Source organism: Callorhinus ursinus, unplaced genomic scaffold, assembly GCF_003265705.2.
Source record: "Callorhinus ursinus isolate GAN/ISIS: 27379988/994484 unplaced genomic scaffold, GSC_fseal_2.0 scaffold20, whole genome shotgun sequence".
NCBI lineage: Eukaryota > Metazoa > Chordata > Mammalia > Carnivora > Otariidae > Callorhinus > Callorhinus ursinus.
Window position 1 is genome coordinate 2,876,621 of NW_027397082.1, and position 22,866 is coordinate 2,899,486.

The window sequence follows — 22,866 nt, forward strand, 5'->3', positions numbered from 1 at the left end:
AATATCTTCCAGGTAAATGAATGAATAAATGGAGAAAAGAGCCAGGTCCAAACAGGGGAGTAGGGCATGCTTATCAGAGGGGGCCCCCCCAAGTGGCACAAGTGCAGACAATGGCCTCTGGCCAGGCTGCTGGCCCCCATGGGATAACACAAAGGTCTAGATGAGCCAGGGCCCGGGAGAGGCCGGGCTGGAAGTGTATCCCAGGAGAGGAGCAAAGAGCTGGGAACGGGCGCAATGCAAAAAGACAGCAGAGAGGAGACTGGGCAGGCCGCAGCGCAGAGGAGGGGCTTTATCACCACACGGAGAGCCTTAAACTCTTCAACTATCCCAATCTGGCAAGGGGAGAGGGGCGGGTCCGTATGGACGCCGTGGTCAGCTGGACAGGTAAACCCCATAGAAAGGTGGACCCCACAGGCAGCCAGCCCTGCGGGGTGTGATCCCAGAGTCTGCTCACTTTGGCAGGGATCTGATTATATGCTTGCTGATGTTCTGAACACAATACATCAAAGCTAGATTAAGACACTCTCTCTAAATTCCCCGGCTCAGCAGCAACCTTCTCTTTACAATGCGTTCCTCCACAGAAATTCTGCTAGGAGCACAGAATGCACTGGCGGCGCAGAAAAGCATTCCAGACCACTGGGGGGTTACACTTCTCACTACAAACACGGGCCTTCAGCACCAGCCCCCTGTATATATCTGTCCCCGGAGCCTGATAACTCTTTGGCTGTGGTGCCCCCCACCTGCTCGTCTTCACCAGGGCCATCCCACAGAGCCTCCTCTGAGCATCTGCCCACCCCCCCCCAGGCCGCTCAGAGTGGCGCGCACTGCGTGAGCTCTGCCGCACCCCACCCAGCAGCACTACCTCAGGGCTCTCAGGAAGTCGGAGGACTGACGACTTACCTGTATAACTTGGCTGTCTGATTTTTCCGGATCTTCTGCAGACTGAACAATGAGCTGGCCAATTTCTTTGTGCAGTTTGCCCATCGTCATGGCCTCTGGTGAGATCAAGCACATGTTATGTGACTATTTATAAGTTTACATAATAAAAACCATGCTGTCTACTTGAAAAGGTAAACAACCACACAGAAGGAACTTTTAAAACAACCGCCAACTCCCGCATTTCCATCTTATTACTGAGCCCACGTAGGACGATGTGCTAGGAGGTGAGGCATAATCACGATTTATACCTCATGTTCCAAAATAAAAACATTTGTTTGTCACTCCAAGGACCAAACTCCATTCGCATAATGCTGGCTGAGATGGGCCCACTTTATAGACTCAGAGAAACCACAGGCAGCAGGGAGATGGCCACCCCTTCTGGTCCTAATGCTTCATCAGTTTAAGTGGCCCGGGCCACCACTAGTTTCCTATCACTTTGGCTTTACAAAAGGCCATGACCTCCATTCCCCTGTGCTTACTGACACATCTTTCAAAAAGATTTTCCACACAGGAGTCACGTTCAGCCCTTGTGCGCTGCTCAACTTCTACACCTGTTTTGATCCTCTGTCCTTCGAGGCGGGGAGCATACTTCCCCTCTCTTAAGTGTGGCCTGGACTTAATGACTTCCTTCTAACAAACAGAACATGGAGGAACTGGCGTATGACTTCTGAGAGCGAGTCATAGAAGGCACCGTGGTCTGTCTCTCGGATCATTCGCTCTTGGGGAAGCCAGCTGTCGTGTCATGAGGACACTCGAGCTGCTCTACGGAGAGGCCCGTATGGTGAGGCCTCCTGCTAAAGCCAGGTGAGTTAACTCAGAAGTCGAGCCTCCGGAGGACTGCAGCACGGGCAGTTATCTTGACTGAATCCCCAGGAGAGACCCCGAGCCAGAACCTCTCAGCTACGTCAGTCCTGAAACTGAGATAACCAATATTTGCTATTTTAAATCACTAAATTTAGAGGTGATTTGTTATGCAGCAAGAGATCCCTGATACAGCTTGTATAAACAGAGACCTGGAGAAACAAGATAGAGAGGCTATCTTATTAACATATACTGTACGGCCTAAGCACCCCGAATGTATTACTACCATGGCGAGACCCGTAAGAATAAACGTCATGTTCTAGACACAGAAAAATCCTTACAGTTTCAGCACAGCATGCTAAGCAGGCCCTCGAATACCAGTTTTAGAGAATCAGCCTTAAAAATAGAACTGCTTAAGGTAGGCAGGGGGAATGGGGGAAATAGGTGAAGGAGATTAAGAGTGCACTTATCTTGATGAGCAGTAACATATCGAACTGCTGAGTCACTATATTGTAGAGCTGAAACTAACATGACGCTGTATGTTAACTACACTGGAATTAAAATGTTTCAAAATTAATTAATTTTAAAAAAGTACAACTGCTTGATGACATTTTGTATCAACAACAGAACAGAGAACGAACCTTTTGCAAGTGGAGCAATGGTAATCTCACTATCTGCCAGATTCACAAACACGTCATAGAGGTCTGATCTATTGCTCACCTCCAAGTCCACAAACCCGGCGATGTAACCTGCATTACAAAGATGACCAACATTACTGGAGTAGGAACAAATCCTATTGTGAATGTATCAAAAGAAAACTGAATCTAAAAGCTCATCAGGTGCTTTTCTTCACTGCTTTATTCAGGGTACATCAGCTGTACCCTGTGGCGTCTTTTTTTTTTTTAAGATTTTATTTATTTATTTAATTGACACAGAGAGAGAGACAGCGTGAGAGGGAACACAAGCAGGGGGAGAGGCAGAGGGAGAAGCAGGCTCCCCACTGAGCAGGGAGCCCGATGCGGGGCCCGATCCCAGGGCCCTGGGATCATGACCTGAGCCGAAGGCAGACACCTAACGACTGAGCCACCCAGGCGCCCCTCTAAATTTTTGTCTTAATTTGTTTAAGATTGTTTAAGTTGTTTAACCAAGTGAGCCACCCGGCATTTCTTAAGACTTCACTATCGGCAGTCGCCTGAAGAAGCTCATACAACTCTAAATGACCCCAAACTAGATTTTAGTGTCAAGGAAGAAGGCATTTACTTTTCAGTCATTGCTATCCAGGTCAAGAATGATGCCGAGGCAGAGGCAGCAAGGGTTCTCTGGACGATTGGTCCCCGTTTAGGTCTTTGTCTCTAAGAAACCACAGCCAAACACCTGGCTTTCTCAGGGACAGCATGCTGGGAGCAGCATCATCCTTCACCGGTTTCAGATGTGATACAATTAATGCTCAAGGACTCTCTCTGTCTTCTCTGCACTGGGAGCAGTTCTCCTGCCACAGCCCCTCATGCCCTGAAAATGTCCGCCTGTGCCAAGTTCATCTCCACCCCCTTCTTGGTCAGGGGCACCTCTCAGCTGTTGAGCCCATCACTGTCTGCAGCGGTGCTAAAACCACCAGAGACACCGACAGATGAGAGCTTCAGCAGCGTGGCAGCCCCACGTCCTGGGACCTCACTTATTCCTAGCCGCAGCTTCCAAACCAGCGCCATTGCAACAGACGTCGACATAGCAGCCAAGTTCATTGGGGCTGGGGCTGCCATGGTAGGGGTGGCTGGCTCTGGGGCTGGAAATGGGACTGTGTTTGGGGGCCTCATCACTGGTTATGACAGGAATCCCTCTCTGAAGCAACAGCTCTTCTCCTACGCCATTCTGGGCTTTGCCCTCCCAGAGGCCATGGGGCTCTTGTGCTCTCGTGATGGCAGGCTTTCTCATCCTCTTCACCACCTCCCAGAGGTCTTTCTCCCGAGTCTCGTCTGCCCTGTATATTCCTTTTCCTCTACCTCTCCAGGCAGCTTGGGGAAAGTGGTTGGCTCAGGGTGTGACAGAGGAAAGACAAATAAATACTGTATTAATAAAAAAAAAATTTATTTTAAGAAATTAAAAAAAAGGAAGAAGAAACAATAAATGCTCAAGGAATCAGGGCAACTCAAGAATTAGCAGACCTTTGGAACTGAGGCTAAAACAACAGCTACCAGACTTTTCAGATTTCAATCAGCAGTACAATTAAAAACAAACAAAAAATTTTTTTGAGGACCAATTTATCAATGCTAAAGTTTTGCTTTACCAAAAGAAAACATTTAAAAAATAACAGCAACCAAAACAAAAAACTAACTGCAGGCCAGCCAGCCACAGACTCACTCACATGAGAAAATATGATATTTGACAGAAATGGACAGATTACTGGAGAAAAGAGGACTCCATTCACTAAGTAGTCCTGGGCCAAGTGGCTCTCCAACTGGGAAAAAAAATCCCAAACTCACTACAAAAAAAGTAGTTCTAGGTACATTGAAGGCTTAAATGGGGAAGAAAAAACACTTTCTAAATGTCTACGAAATATGCTTCTACCCTTGGTATAAAGATTTTCTTACACAAAATATAAAAACTAAAGTCATAAAAGAAAAGTTTAATAAATTCCAGCACATTAAAATTAGGATTTCTAGAGTGAGGGGATGGGCAAAATGGGTGAAGGAGATGAAGAGGTACAAACTTCGTTATAAAATAACTAAGTCACAGGGATGAAAAGTACAGCACAGGGAATATAGTCAATAATATTGTAATAACTTAATAGGGTGACAGATGGTGAGTAAATTTATTATGGTGAATGTTTCATAATGGATATAATTGTCGAATTACTACTTTGTATACCTGAAACTAATAGCACATGTCAACAATACATCAATTAATAACAAAAACCCAGGGGAAAAAAAACATGAGGGACATAAGGTAAAACAAGATTATAAAATGTTCACAAATGTTGAAGTTGGGTGACAAGCATATGAAGCATATTATACTTAATAAAAAGTCTAAAAAAATAAATTTCTATTTGTTATATCATGAGAATAAATAAAAAATCCACAAACTCAGAGATTTTTTTTTGAAGTATAGATAACCAACAATGGATTCATATCCTGAATATATAAGGAATTTCTATGAATCAGTAAGAAAAACAACCCAATGTAAAAATATGTAAAACAGTTATTTTGTAGAAGAGGAAACACAAATGGCAAAAACAGAAATATGTTTAACCTCGTTAGGAATCAAGAGAATACAAATTAAAGCACATGAAATACCACTGTACAGCCACCAAGTTGGCAAACATTTTATTTTACTTATTTATTTATTTCTTTTAAAGACTTTGTTTATTTGACAGAGAGACACAGCGAGAGAGGGAACACAAGTGGGGGAGTGGGAGAGGGAGAAGCAGGCTTCCCGCCGAGCAGGGAGCCCGATGTGGGGCTCGATCCCAGGACCCTGGGACCATGACCTGAGCCGAAGGCAGACGCCTAACGACTGAGCCACCCAGGCGCCCCAGTTGGCAAACATTTTAAAGTTTGACAGTAACCAATTGTTGTTGATACATGAAGCAATGGGACCTCTCCTACACTGGTAAGAGGGTAAATTGGTACAATTTTTGAGGAAAACATTTGGCATTACCCTGCAGCTTGAGGATCTGCTTGCCTTATAACCCAGAAATTCTACTTCCTGACGTATAACCTAGAGTTAGTCTTACATGTGTCCATCAAGCGACCCATAATAAGAATGCCTGTAGCATGGGCGCCTGGGTGGCTCAGTCATTAAGCATCTGCTTTCGGCTCAGGTCATGATCCCGGGGTCCTGGGATCAAGCCCCGCATCGGGCTCCCTGCTCAGCGGGGAGCCTGCTTCTCCCTCTCCCACTCCCCCTGCTTGTGCTTCCTCTCTCGCTGTGTCTCTCTCAAATAAATAAAATCTTAAAAAAAAAAAAAAAAAAAAGAATGCCTGTAGCAGCACTGTTTTTAAAAGTGAAAAATGAGAGGGATGCCTGGGTGGCTCAGTCCACTGAGTGACTGACTCTTGATTTAGGCTCAGGTCATAATCTCAGGGTCCTGGGATTGAGCCCTGCATCGGGCTCCACACTCAGTGGGGAGTCTGCTTGAGATTCTTTCCCTCTGCCCCTCTCCACCTGCCCCTTTCTCTCTCTCTCTCTCCCTCTCTCTGAAATAGATAAATAAATCTTATAAACAAATAAGGAGAAAAGTCTGAGTGAATAAACTATGGTATATCACTTAGTGGGATCCTATATAGCAGTGAAAATGAATGAGACTACAAATATCCACATGAAAATACAAAATCCTACAAAAATACTGTTAAGCAAAAATAAAACAAAAACCAAAACACAGGCCACAGAAGAATTCATATATCATGAATCCACATATATAAAGTTAGTTTAGTAAAACTAAACAATATATTATTTAGAGCTATGTGTTTCTATGTATGGGGCTAGAGGAAGGGAGTGAGGAATGAGATGGGAAGGCACATGAGATGCTTCAAAGTACAGATAGGATTCTACTTTTTCATCTCTGGTGAGTCTGTGAGTGTTCTTTTAATTTTTTTATAACCTGCATAAATATTGCATTTTGGTTTATATGTAAGAAATTTTTCATAATTGAAAAAGCAACAACAAAAGCCCCTACCATCTATCATTATCATTATCACTTTATGAAAGAATCTTTTTTTTTCAAGATTTTTATTTATTTAATTGACAGAGAGAGAGAGACAGAGAGAGAGGGAACACAAGCAGGGGGAGTGGGAGAGGGAGAAGCAGGCTTCCCGCGGAGCAGGGAGCCCAATGCGGGGCTCGATCCCAGGACCCTGGGATCATGACCTGAGCCAAAGGCAGTCGCTTAACCAACTGAGCCACCCAGGCGCCCCTATGAAAGAATCTTTTAAGACCATAAAAGTATAAAAAAAAAAATAAAAAAAAAACACCATAAAAGTATAAAGGGCATGATAACCTTAAATTTAAAGAAAAACAAAAGACTATGTCACCACAATATTAGAATTCCTACAGATATAAATAATACTGCTATTAAATTATTCTCAGAATCTTATGACTAAAAATTTTTATACAGGTATAATAACGTCATTAAAAATAATTTTATTTTTCCTTTGAGAAAAAACATGCAAAGGCTCAAAATAAAGTCTAAGTCAAATCACTGATAGGGAAACTTTTATAAAATTAGAATTTTGCAAGTTAAAAATAAATCGTATTTTGGTGATGGTTGTACAACAAAGTGAAATGTACTTAGTGCCTCTGAATTATATACTTAAAGATGATTATGATGGTAAATTTTGTATTATGGATATTTTACTGCAATATTTTTAAAAATTAAAAATAATTTTTTTAAGGAAAAAGAATTGGGTGCATTTACCAAAGGAATAACTAATCATCATTTTTCCCTTTAGGAATGCAAAAATACTCCCCCAAACCAACAACAAGCCTGGATAAAGCCAAGGCTCTCATCCCCTGAGATGCTGTCGTCTACCTGGGCACATCCGCAGGGCTTCCAGCTCATCGGCATCCAGGTGCACATAGGAATGAAGTATGGTCCAGTCCTGTCGATGCCACACCAGGGCAGGCAGAGTCCTAGGGAATTAAGGCAAGAACTCAAATGGTTGCCGGCCCACACCTGACTTAGCCCACCCTCCTTCCTCTTCTTCCCCAGGAGGAAACTGGCTATCAGAAACAGAGGGGAGAACGAAAGCTAAACGTGCCAAAACCTCCAGGCTTCAAGTTAAAGTAATGAAATGTTTTAGGGGCGCCTGGGTGGCTCAGTCAGTTAAGCGTCTGCCTTCAGCTCAGGTCATGATCCCAGGGTCCTGGGATTGAGTCCCGTAGTGGGCTCCACGCTCAGTGTGAAGTCTGCTTGTCCCTCTTCCTCCCACCCCCACATTTGTGCTCTCTTTCTCTCAAATAAATAAATAAAATCTTAAAGAAAAAGAAGAAAGAGTCTGTGGTAAAAGTGAAAAAATGAATTACTTAAAACAGGGGTCAGGAAACTGTTACCATGGATTGGCTGTTTGTGTTTACACATAAAGTGTAACCAGAACACAGGCGTGTTCATTCATTTACATATGCAGTTGGGTGGTTGGGACAGAGACCCTATGGCCTACAGGCCTAAAATATTTACTGTCTGGCAAGGAAACAGTTAAACTCCTTGCTCTAAAGTATTCATACTTCTAAATTTAAAGAAGAATCTGCCTAAATTCAGTGGCCTCGAACTACTAAATCTTACCTGACACATTAGACCAAAATGGCATTTTACCCACAGCCTAACACATTCTATTTATACCAAATGTGCAACAGAACAGAGCACACAGGAACACAGACTGCCCCATACTGGCTGCCAACAAAGCCTCCACTTTTTTTTTTTTTAAGATATTTTTATTTTATTTTATTTTAAAATTTTATTTATTTATTTGAGAGAGAGAGAGAATGAGAGATAGAGAGCACGAGAGGGAAGAGGGTCAGAGGGAGAAGCAGACTCCCTACTGAGCAGGGAGCCCGATGTGGGACTCGATCCCGGGACTCCAGGATCATGACCTGAGCCGAAGGCAGTCGCTTAACCAACTGAGCCACCCAGGTGCCCAAAGCCTCCACTTTTTAATGACCAGAAACAATACCTGGTGAACTCCTGGACAGCTTCTATTTTGGGGTGATAGACGACAATTCTTTTCTTTAGCATCAGCGCTGTGTGTAAGATAACAGTTTCCATTCCAAACTGAGATACAATATCTTAAAACACAAGAAATTAAAATATTACTGCATTAAATAATAACATTGCTATTGGAAAGGATTCTTTGTATTTACAGAGATTCTTTTCTATATACAGAATACAGAAATATTTTCAATACAGAGAACAAAGAAAAGAAGTACCTTATGCCCTTGATGGGCATAGAAATCCCTATCTGCTCCCTAGGATGGATGCTACAGCAGCCTCAACCTGCCCCCCAAAGGACTCTGTGCTGGATGCAGAGATGAAGCCAGAGCCACAAGAAAGCAGAAGAAATGACAGGAAGGGAACCAGCTTCTCTCTGTCATGAGAAATCCTTACGTTTTAAAAAAAAGTTCACCAACACCCTCCCCTCCCCCCCCCACATACACACGTCATGACTTAGGTCCTTCTGAGACGGCTGGACAAACCTAACACGCCAACGGGGTGCTCTGAAACGGTACAGAACAGGAGGAGCGAGGGCAGACACGGCGCTGTGGGAGGACAAGAGCAACGGCTAGCATGGCCCTCCAAGCCCCCCTCCTCCCTTTTAAGGACCTTGCAGTCTGCGGCTCGGCCCCGCACCGCCATGTGGGGTGTCCCAGCTAGGAGAGAAAGGTGGGGGACTAAGAAGAAACGCTGGGTCAGGGGCTGGAGCTCTCCACATGGAAGAAGTAACTGCTAAAACGTAAGGAAAGAAAAACTATGGAAGTCAGCGGAGACCCAAGCCGTGAGATTCAGCCTACTTGTGAGAGAACATTTCTATATGAAATGTCAGAATCCTAGGGGGAGGACCACCAAAAAATGTGCTCTCCTAACCAGAATTCTAATCAAATAAGGCAAATGTAGAAGTTGAATTACCCTCCTGTTTAACAAATAAATATTACATAGATGAAAGTATATAGGAAGATGGAACATCAGTCTAGTGAGGATTGCCCTGGGCTTGGGGATATTACTGTTGTTGGGATGGAACTATCTGGGATGGGTTTTTGTTCTGTGCCTTTTTTTTTTTTTTTTTTTTTTTTTACCTTTGATGGAGCCTGCAAGATATGCCTTTCGGGCATCAAAATCCTTGCTAAGGAAAGAGCCATTTTCTTCACTCTGGCATATCCCCTTTGTGAGAACTGCAATGTAACTCTCCATCATTTTAACTGGGCTCCCATGTTTCAGGTACATTCTGTAAGAAAAGACAAAAAGCAACCATGCTTTTATTCAGCATGAACCACATGGAGCAATGCAAACCAAGGCTACTTATGGGTCCTTACTACAAAATCTAAGTCAACTTGCTAATATACTTCTGAATGCCTGAATCTTTTCATGATATGACTACTTCTAGAATTTAATTTGAAAATGTATCAAAAAAATAACCACTCGAGAGACTTTCAACAATTCCCGGAAGGTGGCTTTCTCCTTCCATCTGGGGAAGTCTGCTATCGTCCACTCAGTCAGGAGAATGAGCTGTGGACTTTCTGAGGCCCCATTATTCTTAAAAATATGGCATACTTATCTCTCTGTATGTCTTAACGTTCACAAATAGTTTCTAGTCCAAACAACTCTATCTTATTGCTGGGACTTCCTTTGACAAGGAAGGAGTTTTGCGTTGTTCATAGAGAAAGCACTAATTATAGAACCTGTATTTATTATTAGAGTTACCAGAGGTGGCTATATTTAGATAATTAAGAAACCAACCTCCTTTAAGTTTCTGGTGATAAATGCACTCTAGATATATTCATCATCAAGTTCCAGAAAATGCTGACAGGAAACTGGCTGCATTTATAGCTCATATGTGAAATCAGTCCTAAAATCAGTTCCCCTAAAATCTCTTCCTGTGAATAACTAAATCTAAATTGTGCCTGAGAAGCAGGACTGGGCCTACTTGGGTCTTTTAGTAGCTAAAAGGGTAGAAAACTGGAAAGAAAATAAAATCATGGTTTAAAACAGATCAAACTGAAAATCATATTTATTGTACATTAAGTGAAGAAAAGCAAGTGTTTTAACTACTAACCAAATTTTGTCAATCATCGTGTTTTTTGAGAAATTGAGAAAAAAAAGGTAGAGAACAATGAATATGGTAAGCTACCATATATATATATAAGATAATCAAACCCATGAACTCACACACACATTTCTATATGGAGAAAACATCTCCATTTGGAGGTTGGGAATAGGGGAAAGAAGGGACTTAGTTTTCATTGTATAGCTTTCTGTATTGTTTGTAATTTTCTACTATGTGCTTACATTACAACCACCAAACAAACAAACAACACACCATTAAAACTGTAAAATAGATAACAATATGCAGTAATGGAGAAGAGAAACATAGGAAGAGTAATAAATAGGGTAAGACTACTTTTTCCATGACAACCTGGGCCATGAAATACTGAACAGAGGGAGGAATTCCCCTAAAATCATTCTGTAGGAAAACCACAAAGTGCAACTAAGGGGAACTTATTCAGACGGGACGGCCACAGGCTGTCACACGGGGCATGGACAACTGACTCCAAGTGTGCAGGCAACCCAGGTTCTCTGCCACGGCCACTAGCTGGAGGGACGAGAAGATGAAGGGGGTCATGGCAAATGACCTGGACCCCACACAGGGAATGAACCTCTTAATGTGGGCTTCCCACTGCCACTGAGAGCAGCAATCTGTAGAAGGCGTGCCTGCCCGCCCCTCTCCCCAGAGATGGAAGAGAGCCCCTCCACGGTAACCTCAGCATCACTGAAAAGTGTTGGTCTATGTGCCTGTGCACACAGACACGTTAGTGAGGAGAGTTAAGTGTGTTTGCATGTGTGTGTACGTGTGTGTGCATGTGTGCGTGCAGGAGTGTGTGGGTATGAACACATGCGAGGGCAAGTGCAGTAAGGGGTAGGGGGCAGAGGAGGTGGCTGCCAATAGCTTTGAGTCCTCATTTCTCCTAAACTGTGACAGGAGAAGCGTCCAGAATGCAACGTCATGGCGCTACAGAAGGTGAGGAACCCTTCTGGCTTCCTCTTGGGCAGGAAGTGGGGTCTAAAGCAACCTTACAGTCTGGGCCCCAGGATATTTCCCAGTGAATTCACTGGGTAACCTAACTTTGACCCAATCCAACGAAATGAGAGTCCAGTGTTTGTTCAAAAACAACTTTGCAGTGTTTTTAGCTCATGGCTTCTAGACGGTCTCTTCTTAATGATAATCTCCTTTTGTGTCAGTGCCACAGTAGAAGACAACTGTTTATATTCCACAGTGAACTATATACCTGGAACTTATGAGAGCAAGAAGCCTCTCTTATCATAGCTGGCTGCAAAACCAGTAAAACTTCATTTTGTCAAAATATAACCTACCTGAAACCCTTAAGTAATGAGAAAGTAGACTTCCATTATAGATATGTATACATGAATGTTCATACACAAAAATGGCAAAAAAAAAAAAAAAAAAAGAAACCATTTATCAGGCTTATAGTGAGAAAAACAAAAACAACCCCCTTTACCTCCACCCCAAAACTACTTATTGGGCATAAGCCTGAGGGCTGATGTTGTAATATGTCACATTAAAATTACAAGTCTATCTAGTGACAACAATATTAAAAAAAAACAGAACCTCTCAAAGCCCTGATTAAGGAAAAACCAATGTCCCTAACATATAAGAAAGATTTCATTAACTCTACTGCATATACTTACCAAGGCAAGAAAGCAGGTTGGTATATTTTACATAATTTTTTTCAATAGCTGGAATGAAACTAAAGTTTACCCGAATCACAATTAACCAATTAATCAGATTCTCAGCTTCTCAGCATTCCAGCTAAGAAATATTTTCCTGTACTTTAGCATAATTCAAAATGCCTGTTAATTTTCCCCAAAATGACTCCCACACACAGACTTTGACACATATGAACCAGCTTATCACTTCACCAGCACTTTTAACTTATCCATCCTGCTAAGGGAAGTTCTAAATTGGAATTGAGTAGAAGCAGCAGACCAAAAGCGGCAAGTGACTCAAAATCCCCAGGAACTGCAATAGTTGTGTAAACTGCTTTTTCTCCTCCCTTCCACCATTTTCCCAAATAAGAGGAGCAGTGTCATCAAAGCAGAAGAGAAAGTTCCTCTTTACAAAACAGTTTCTGGAGGGCAAGTAAAGATTAAGGTGGGGAGGCAGAGGGCTGAAATTTGCTTCCTTGGTGTAGAAATCTGCTATGTAACTATTGAGTAAGATCTTCATTTTTGTATGATAGCATTTAATACAATTTTCATACAGACCTACACAATATCCTAGTGAAGGCGGCATATTTCTCTGGGTTAAAATCTTTGGCGGTCAGAACAATAGAAAAATGAGTCACCTGTCCAAAAGAAACAAAAAAGTATACTTTTTAAAGACACTTTCACAGATTTAATTTTTATTACTATATTCTAGCAAACCTCTGTACAAGACAGACCGGCATTAAAAGGAAAAGATTAAAATGTAACCAAGTTTTCACTTGCTTCTTTATACTTTTATGCTTATATACACATGCATATAAATGACATATACTTATATATACATAAATATTTAACTTCCTAGATAAGAATGTAATACTTTCAGAGTTAAAATTTTTTCAAAAGCGCAAATATATTTCAAGTATCAAAAATGTGAGTTTTCATTTAAAGTCCCCTAACCTCATCAAAGCAGAATTAGAAATGCTATTAGACCTACCAATTTATCAGCTATTAATTAATGAAACAGAAGGATAGAAAACAAAAATACATACAGTAAAAATCACACAGTTACTTGGGGTGCCTGGGTGGCTTAGTTGGTTAGGTGTCTGCCTTTGGCTCAAGTCATGATCCCAGGGTCCTAGGATTGAGTCCTGCATTAGGCTCCTTGCTCAGCAGGAGCCTGTTTCTCCCTCTGCCTCTGCCCCTCCCCCTTCTCGTGCTCTCTCTCTCCTCTCAAAGAAATAAAATCTTAAAGAAAAAAAATCACACAGTTCCTGAAATAGTCAATTCTCTGTAGAATGCCATATAGTGTAAGGGACTATTACAAGCTTCATTTATCTATATGCCTCTATTATTATAAATATAAATTTCTGCTAATCACATACCTATTATTTCAATTAATGAGACAAAATTCAGAACATTATAAAAAGTAAAGCATTTAAGAAATTTATGAATTTAAGAAAATTATTCATTATGAGTAGTATGATTTTTAGAAATCATATTTTGAAGTGTAAGAACTATCTCTACATCTTGCTATTTTTCAAATCTGAAAAACAGATTTGAAATCAATGTTGCTATTGTTTGGCAGACTATAGGCAAAACAGAGATAAATCTACTTGAGGCTACATTAAGACCTCTCAGCAAGAACTTAACGAACATAAACCAAAGCTTTTATAACACAATGAGAACTATCTTTTTTGCAAATTTACATTTTCTAGCTATGAATCTGTTTCATCTTAAACCTCTAGAAGTTTTATTATTTTTGTAAAGATTTTATTTATTTATTTTGAGAGAGAGAGAATGCGCATGTGGGGGGGGGGCGATGTGGCAGAGGGAGAGAAGCAGACTCCCTGCTGAGCAGGGAGCCTGCCTTTGGGCTCGATCTCAGGACCCTGAGATCATGACCTGAGCCAAAATCAAGAGTCAGACACTTAACTGACTGAGCCACCCAGGCGCCCCAAACCTCTAGCAGTTTTAAATAGTTGCCTTCCTGTTATTTTAAATGTAATTCCTTACATTTAAACTGGTATCTTGGACATGCTTCATATAGTCTGGTTATTGGTTATAAAAGTTGCCCTGGAAGGTAAAGGAAGTTCCCACCCAGAAACACACCAGGAGTTTAGCCACTTTCTAATATTTCTTTTCTTTGAAAAAAACATGCTGGCTGCTTGGGATTAGGAAAGCCCACAATGACCACATACTGGTTTTCAACATGTCACATTGATACTGTTCGTATCAAATGACACACACAAAAAGCTTACTGAATACATGAGTTTCCTTAATTCTCCTTTCTATTCTTAATATATCCTTACCATCCACAAATGAAACAAGTTTTCTTAATTATGCCAAGGATAATTTTATCCTTTAAAATAGTTTTTAATTATAGAAAAATGATTCTTTCCATTTTTATTAATCAGAGTCATGACTTTGAAAGTTCTTCTACATTTCTACTCCAAAAGAGTATAACCTGGAAAGGGCTTCACTATACCAGCCACAGGGTCAGTCATAAAATATACACCAACAAATGTTTACAGAATAAATGAGTGAAACCTGAAAGGGAACAATCCCAGTGAAAATCATATTTAGTATTTTTCAAAAGTGTATGTGAATGATAATGTCAAAAGCTAAGAGTGACTGGAATAATGTGACATCACGTTAATTATTTTTGGTTGTTTGACCTTTATGCAGTCATACCTTTATCAAAACTGAAGAATCTGGAACTTCGATTGTTGTGATATAAAACCATGTTCTTCTGTACTGACCAAAGATGAAGGGATGGAGAAGTTTGCTCTCATCTGTAAGGCAGCATTTTCTCAGCAGTAAATTCTTTAAAGTAGCTGTCGTGGAAGGATAACACCACACCCACAGAACTTCTCCATTTGTGTCCTTTTCTACGGTGGAAAGATGGTCACTGTGAGAATGTCAAACAGCAGCAAGGAAGTGAATTGATTGGTTACTCAGAAGCACTTAGTGGAATCAGTTTTAACATCCCATTTTACAAAGCATCCCTGAGCACGTGTGACCCCAAATTCCCACCTACCTCTACTGGTCAAATTATCTAGCTCTCCTGATCTTGAGTTTTAGGCCACCTGATTAAAAAGCTTTTATAACAAATCATGAACGAATATTTAGCCTTACAGCTTTGGTAGAGGTCTTCCCCTTTACCCTTCCCCTCCCACACAAATTCTCATAAACTCATCATTTTATTTTTATCTATTGAGAAAGATCTTTAATAAATACATAGTAAGGGTTTGTTAAAAACAAAACTGGGGATGAAGAAAACGGTGAAACGTTACTGCTTGTGCAAATTCTGTATTTAAAATAGTAACAGTAATACTAATAATGGTTATGCCGTCATGTATGTAGTTTCATCATCAAAGTGAACACCTCAATAATGGAGCCAAACTTTAGAAAAACAGTTATTGCACATATAGCAGTAAAGATGCAAATTTTGATCTATTCTATAGATTTTAAAAAACAATTTTATTATGAAAAATACCAAGCATTTAGAAAAGAGAATTTTAAAAAACGAATTCCCCCATCTCCATCATTCAGCGCCAGCAACTACACACACCTGGCTCCTCCTCGTTTCATAAGGGGGAGAGAGAGCTCTCCCCCGCCATTATTATTATTTTTTTTAAAGATTTTATTGAGAGAGGGAGCAACCATATGAGAGGGGGTAGGGTCAGAGAGAGAAGCAGACGCCCTGCTGAGCAGGGAGCCCGATGTGGGACTCGATCCCGGGACTCGATCCCGGGACTCCAGGATCATGACCCCAGCCGAAGGCAGTCGCTTAACCAACTGAGCCACCCAGGTGCCCCTCCCCCACCATTATTTTGAAGCAAATCCCTTTTAAATCCGTGTCCACATGAAAAATAACAAAACCTGCTGAATTGAAAGTGATAAGTCATCTTCGTCTTTGCTGTTACCAGATAAAGTCAGAATTTAACCCAACCTCAATCAGAAGTACCTTCAAGTAGGACTAAGATGCCTGAAATAATTAGTTTTTGTTTTGAAGCAGTTTTTAAAATCACACCAGAAATAAATACAGGAAGCCATTCTCAGATAAATGCACTCCTTTGAGACACTGAAAATATAGACAGTTTTGCTAAACGCAAGCAATGTTCTTCTACACTAGAGGAACAGAATGTTTAGGTGTTTGTAAAAATCTCAATAGACTATTATTTCAAAGGACAATGGCACGGAGGGAACCGACAGACAGTCATTCAAGCCACCCGGTGCTCGCTGCCGCCTATGGGATAAATGGTTCCTTGAAACACCCAACCCTGAAACACTGCACACGGCTCAGGCACACCCAAAGATCCCAACGTACTTCCTCAACCACTATTTCCTCAAAACTAACCGGGACCCCACCGTATGAGATTATGTGGACACTCCGGCTACATGCATGAGCTTTATCTTACGATGCAGGATTCCTCCACTGGTAGGAGTTAGGGCTCCGCGGCTAGACTAGCAAGGGTCCCAAACCTGGCTCCACCACTTCCTAGAGTGCGTCCGGCACAAATGACAACCTGGGCTTCCATCTGCTTCTCCAAAATGTGGCCATCAAACATTACCTACACCCCCCGGAGCCGTGGCAGAAGTTTAACGGGAGATAATTTGTGCATAATGCTCAGTACTCGGGCTGGCACAGTTAGCCACCGAGACTCGAGCCGCTCAACCACATAATCTGGGCCAGCCCGGTGTAGGGCAGGCAGTCACGCGTGGCTCTCCCAAGCTCCGAGGTCGGCCCCGCAGCCTCCCAGCTGCGCGGCCCTGGACCCGCTCTCCGCCCAGCCCCCGCCCCGCCTGTGCAGCGGCCCCCTTGCAGCCGCCGGAGCTCGGTCACCCTCGATGTCCGGGCTCGTTTGCAGCACGGGGCGTCCGGGAGGAGGCCCGGGGTCCCTCCGCCCCGCTGCCCGGCCCGGGCGGGTCCCACGCGAGACCGCAGGCGGATGGGCCCAGGGCGACTGACCGAGTCCCCGCGCCGAGAAGGCCGGGCCCCGCAGCCCCCGGCCCAGGCCCAACAGAGGGGACCGCGACCTCCGCACCGCGGGCGGCGCGGGAGGCCGCGGGAGCAGAGACCACCCCAGCCCAGGCGGAGGCGGAGGCGGAACTGGGGCGCGGGCCTGCGGGGCAGGGCGCCTTCGTCCTCACCGATCAGGCCGACTCCGAGCATCAGCTGAGTGTCCACCGCCTCAGCGGCAGCCATTTTCCAGCGCCGCCGCCGCCGCAGCAGCTCACCGCTCCCAGCAACCCGCTCGCAGGCCCGCCCCTGCTCCGGGGCAACACTCACCCTCCGGCCCCACCCTCCTACAAGGCCCCGCCTCCCGGGCCCCGCCTCCGCCCTGGAGGCCCCGCCCCCGACGCCTCGACTTCCGGCTCTCCAACTCACCTTCAGCCGGTGACTCTTTACCCTCAGAAAACAACCTCAGCCTCGGCATTTTCCCTCACTTCCTCTAATCCAGATCTTCTTAAGCCCTCTCCTCAACCAACTCCAATCTTCCCTCCCCTCCTCAGGCTTTTCTCATTCTCCCTCAGCTCTCCAGACCGGCTAAAAAAGAGGCGTCCTGAGTATGGAGGAAGGACATTCATTCATTCATTCAGTCAGTCGGCCAGCCAGCCATCACAAAACAAAAAACAAAAAACAAAAACCTGAAGACTTAAAAAGCCTTTGGGAATACAGTGTTGAGCAAGACAGAACATTCTAGTGGAGGGAGACAGACAACTGCGGAGTAAAATAAGTCTAAAATTTTATTGAGAGAGGGAGCAGCCATATGAGAGGGGGTAGGGTCAGAGGGAGAGGCAGACTCCCTTCCGAGCAGGGAGCCCGATGTGGGACTCGATCCCGGGACTCCGGGATCATGACCCCAGCCGAAGGCAGTCGCTTAACCAACTGAGCCACCCAGGTACCCCTCCCCCACCATTATTTTGAAGCAAATCCCTTTTAAATCCGTGTCCACATGAAAAATACAAAACCTGCTGAATTGAAAGTGATAAGTCATCATCTTCGTCTTTGCTGTTACCAGATAAAGTCAGAATTTAACCCAACCTCAATCAGAAGTACCTTCAAGTAGGACTAAGATGCCTGAAATAATTAGTTTTTGTTTTGAAGCAGTTTTTAAAATCACACCAGAAATAAATACAGGAAGCCATTCCCAGATAAATGCACTCCTTTGAGACACTGAAAATATAGACAGTTTTGCTAAACGCAAGCAATGTTCTTCTACACTAGAGGAACAGAATGTTTAGGTGTTTGTAAAAATCTCAATAGACTATTATTTCAAAGGACAATGGAACGCAGGGAACAGGGTGAAGGGGGTGTGCTGCTTTAAAACAGGTTTGGAGGAAGGCTTCTCTGAGGAAGGGTTATTTAAACCCAGATCTGAATGAGGAAAAGGAGCCAGGCAGTTTGCTTGCGTCCCTCCTTGTGGAGCCTCTGTGCCTCTAACCCCAAATCTCACAAAACTAATTAATTAGGGAGGGTCTTTGGTGTCTACAGGAATACAAACCCACCCCCATCTCATTTGATATGTTTTAAAATATTTAATATGAACTATTTCATAAATATATACCAGTTGAAGAAAAACATGCAGTTATCACCCAGTTTAAGAAATAAAGCATTACAAATGTAGTTGAAGCCCTTCCCTTCTCTAATCTCCTTCCCCTCTCTGTCCCACAGAGGTAACCACTCTACTAAATGTGGTCATTGTCATTTTCCTATATGTTTTTAAGTTTTGGTTTATTTGTATGTTTCACTCAGCAAAATATTGTACTCTTTATTTTAAAACTTTACACCAGTACAACAGTAGCTCACATTTACTGAATGGCAGGCACTGTTCTAGGTATTTTACTTGTATTAACTTCCCTAAATCCTCACAATACCCCTGTGTATAAATCCTACTATGAGCCCCAATTTAGAGGTGAGAAAACTGAAAAGTGACACAATTTGCCCAGGATCACATAGCTTGCAAGTGGTGGTAGCAGGATGTGGACCCAAGCAAGGGGACTCCAGCTACACAAGAGATCACTTGTGTACAAAGCCCGCCATTCTGTTGTATGCTATTTGTATTCATTTGTAAGTTGCCTTTTTGCTCAATTTTGTTTTTAAAAATATTTATCCAAGTTAAGGGGTGCCTGGGTGGCTCAGTCGTTAAGCGTCTGCCTTCGGCTCAGGTCATGGTCCCAGGGTTCTGGGATCGAGCCCCGCATCAGGCTCCCTGCTTGGCAGGAGGCTTGCTTCTCCCTCTCCCACTCCCCCTGCTTGTGTTCCCTCTCTGTCTCTCTCTCTCTGTCAAATAAATAAATAAAATCTTTTTAAAAATGATAATAAAATATTTATCCAAGTTAATACTTATAATTATGGTTCAGTAATTTTAACTGAATAATACTCTGAGTATGGAAATACGATTAGTTCCATCAGCTACTAATGACAATATGTTTCCTGCTTTTTACTTTATGATCACAGTGCTACTGTATTTTGAACAAGTCTCCCTGTTCTAACCTGTTCTTTCCGTTGGGAAAAATTCTATATCTTCAAGGTTCAAATACCATTTCTTCCCTAAACTCAGGCAAAATTAATTTCTCCCTCTTCCAAGGTCTAATAGCATTTGGCCATAGAACTAGGATTGGAGTATATATAGTTCTTCTGTTCTCTCATTAGACCCAACTTCCGGAGGGCAGCACCCTGAATTATGCCCCTTGGATCCATTCCCTGTGCTTACTATTGTATTACATAGTTGCTAATGTTGCTAGTTCTCACAGAAAATACAAACGTATTAGGGGCTAAGGAGTGGGATGCAGATTCAGAGTCAGTTTGGAAGCCAGGTAGACACTTGCACTCATGTTTCACTGGCCTTTGCAATCTCTTGCAAGGTTCTATGGATGAAGTGTTTGCAGGGAAAATAGATCCCCTCGTGGATTCCTTTAACATCAACAATACAACAATCTGCTTCAATCTGCACCTCAAATATCTGCTTCTGGTGAAGGTCACTGTCATCCAATCAGCTAGGATAAGTATACAAAATCCTACCATATTTCAGCTACTGTTATGGGCTGGAATGACTCCATAATTACAGAGCATAGCACTAAACCCACTGCCTCAGAATGTGATCATCTGTGGAGACAGGGCCTTTAAAGAGGTAAGTTAGTTAAAATGAGGCTGTAAGCATCGGCCCCAATCCAATCTGACCTGTGTCCTTATAAGAAGAGGAAATTTGGGGGCGCCTGGGTGGCTCAGTTGGTTAAGCGACTGCCTTCGGCTCAGGTCATGATCCTGGAGTCCCGGGATCGAGTCCCGCATCGGGCTCCCTGCTCAGCAGGGAGTCTGCTTCTCCCTCTGACCCTCCCCCCATCTCATGTGCTTTCTCTCTCTCTCAAATAAATAAATAAAATCTTAAAAAAAAAAAAAAAAGAAGAGAAAATTTGGACACACAAAGAGATCCTAGGGGTGTGCCTGCACAGAGGAAAGGCATCTGCAAGCCAAGGAGAGAGGTCTCAGAAGACATTAAACCTGCCAACACCTTGATCCTGGACTTTCAACCTTTTGAACTGTGAGAAAATAAATTTCTGTTGTTTAAGCGACCCAGTCTCTGGTATTTGTGGTGGTGGCCATAGGAAACCAATATAGCTACTCTTTGGCCACTTGTATTGGATGTATTTGAAGCTCCCTACTGGAGATTATATTTCTGTGGGGTTTCCCCCCTCTTCTCAGGTAAAAGAGAAACTTGAAAAAATTGCCTTTGAATCACTAAGGGGAACTGCCTCTTCTCTCTGCAGTAAAGGTGTGGGCCCCTTGAGTTCACCAGCAGTCTTCCTGGGATGGGCAATTGCTCCTTTGTCTGGGATTAGGATATACAGTCACGTCCTTTTGTGGCTGGGATGTTTAAGATGTGGACTCCCGAGGGAATCCCCATAGCTCCAGGGAGAGAAAGCAACAAAGGGTCTGTGTGCTTGGAGTGGTGGACTGTGGAACAAGCCCTAGCCTGCTGGAGCCAGAGTAAGAGTTCATCAGTGAATTGGGGAGAGCTATTCCTCCTCCCCTCAAAAGCAGTACTAAGATCTGTGCCCCAAGGAACATCACAGGTCACTGTATGGTGGCCAGATGATACAGGCTCAGTCTGCCAGAATGATCTGGGAGACCATGAGAGCCACAACCAGAAGCAGAGTGCCCAGAACGAATTCACATCTCCCTGGATTTGTTTGCTGGCCCAAGAGTAAGCCCCTGCGGTGTGGGACAGCTGGAAAAAAAACCTTACGAAATACTAAATTCACAGGGTGCCTGGGTGGCTCATTCGGTTAAGCATCTGACTCTTGATTTTAGCTCACGTCATGATCTCAGGGTGGCAAGATCAGGCTCCATGCAGGGAGCCTGCTTGAGATTCTCTCTCTCCTCCTTTTGCCCCTCCCCCTCACTGGCACTCTGTTTCTCTCTGTCTCTCTCTCTAAAATAAATAAAATCTTTAAAAAAAAGGAAATACTAAATTCACTGGTAATAAGGCAGGTGGATGCTCTAGAATTTATTATGAAAGCTAAAAGCAATATGAGCATAACTGCTTATTGAGTTTGTGACAGTTCATACTGACTTCACCTAGGAAATACCCTGTTTTGTTCAATATGGGTTTTATGTATTTAAAGAAGATGTGTTAATGAATTGAAGCCTTTCTGGGAAGGCAGTTTGGCAGTATCTATCAAAATGGAGAAGTGCATACTCAGCAATTTACTTTAGGGATATGAGGTAAAGGAAGGTATGAACTGTATCATAAAAATGTAAATATACATATTTGGAAATGTATAAATATATATTTATAAGTATGTATAAATGTATATATTTAATACATAACTGTATTAAATGTACTAGTATAAGGTCCATAACTGTAAAAATGTCATAGAACAATACTGAAAAATATTCCAGTGCTAATAACAATGGTTTTCTTGGGCACCTGGTGGCTCAGTCAGTTAAACGGCAGCCTTCGGCTCAGGTCATGATCCCAGGGTCCTGGGATCGAGTCCCGCATCAGGCTCCGTGCTCAGGGGAGAGCCTGCTTCTCCCTCTCCCTCTCCCTGCCTCTCTGCCTACTTGTGCTCTCTCTCTATCTCTCTGTCAAATAAATAAATAAAATCTTTAAAAAAAATGGTTTTCTTTAGGTGGGTAAGACCAGCTATTTTTCCTCCTCCTTTTAACTCCATTTCACAATTTAAAAAATACTGTATTTATTGCTTGCAGTAGTTCAAATTAAAAAAAAAATCCCTGAAAATGGGGATGCCTCCTACAGCTGAAAGTGTTTTTTTTTCCTTCTTAATGGTATATAAAATGACAGGCTTAGTCACTGATGGCATTTCTAGGTTTTACGAACAACGGTAAACAGAAAAAATGAGAAAACATGTTAAATCCATAGGCCCCAGATCTCCTGTCCTTTCCACTTCATCAAGGTCATTTGCTGAATCTTACAGAGACATATTTAGCTCAAAATACATAATTTTCTGTGGTATTTGGGCTTAGGGAATCATTTTCCATTAAATTGGCAGGAATATAGGATCAGGAAAACTCGACTTCCCTTACACAGATGCAAAGCGTACTGTGCCATGGGCCAAAGGCTGGGGAGATGGATACACGAGATAACCACAGCAGAATTCTTGCCTCTGACCACCTTACCTTCAGGGGAGAAAAGAGAAAAGGAAGAGGAAAGGCATGACCAGATCTGTTGCTT

General features: G+C 42.8%; 1 protein-coding gene and 1 pseudogene across 4 annotated transcripts in view; one reads left to right on the forward strand and one right to left on the reverse strand.

The window, feature by feature from the left end:
* The window catches only part of DENND10 (DENN domain containing 10), a 25,592-nt gene extending 8,141 nt beyond the window's left edge, over positions 1-17,451 (reverse strand). For 3 of the 4 annotated variants that reach the window (XR_003209961.2, XR_003209960.2, XM_025880499.2), the window contains exons 1-8: positions 17,315-17,451; positions 14,852-15,048; positions 12,722-12,801; positions 9,517-9,665; positions 8,400-8,511; positions 7,262-7,362; positions 2,382-2,489; positions 901-995 (exon numbers count right to left, since the gene is read on the reverse strand). Coding sequence is in view for 2 of the 4 variants with exons in the window: in XM_025880499.2 (XP_025736284.1) it covers positions 901-995; positions 2,382-2,489; positions 7,262-7,362; positions 8,400-8,511; positions 9,517-9,665; positions 12,722-12,801; positions 14,852-15,048; positions 17,315-17,369 (897 nt within the window). In the remaining 2 variants the exon portion in view is untranslated. Of the gene's footprint in view, positions 1-900; positions 996-2,381; positions 2,490-7,261; positions 7,363-8,399; positions 8,512-9,516; positions 9,666-12,721; positions 12,802-14,851; positions 15,069-17,314 lie in introns of all 4 variants that reach the window. The other variant, XM_025880501.2, reaches the window with a different exon arrangement.
* Positions 3,205-3,779, forward strand: LOC141374674 (ATP synthase F(0) complex subunit C2, mitochondrial pseudogene; annotated as a pseudogene).
* Positions 17,452-22,866: the final 5,415 nt, after the last annotated feature.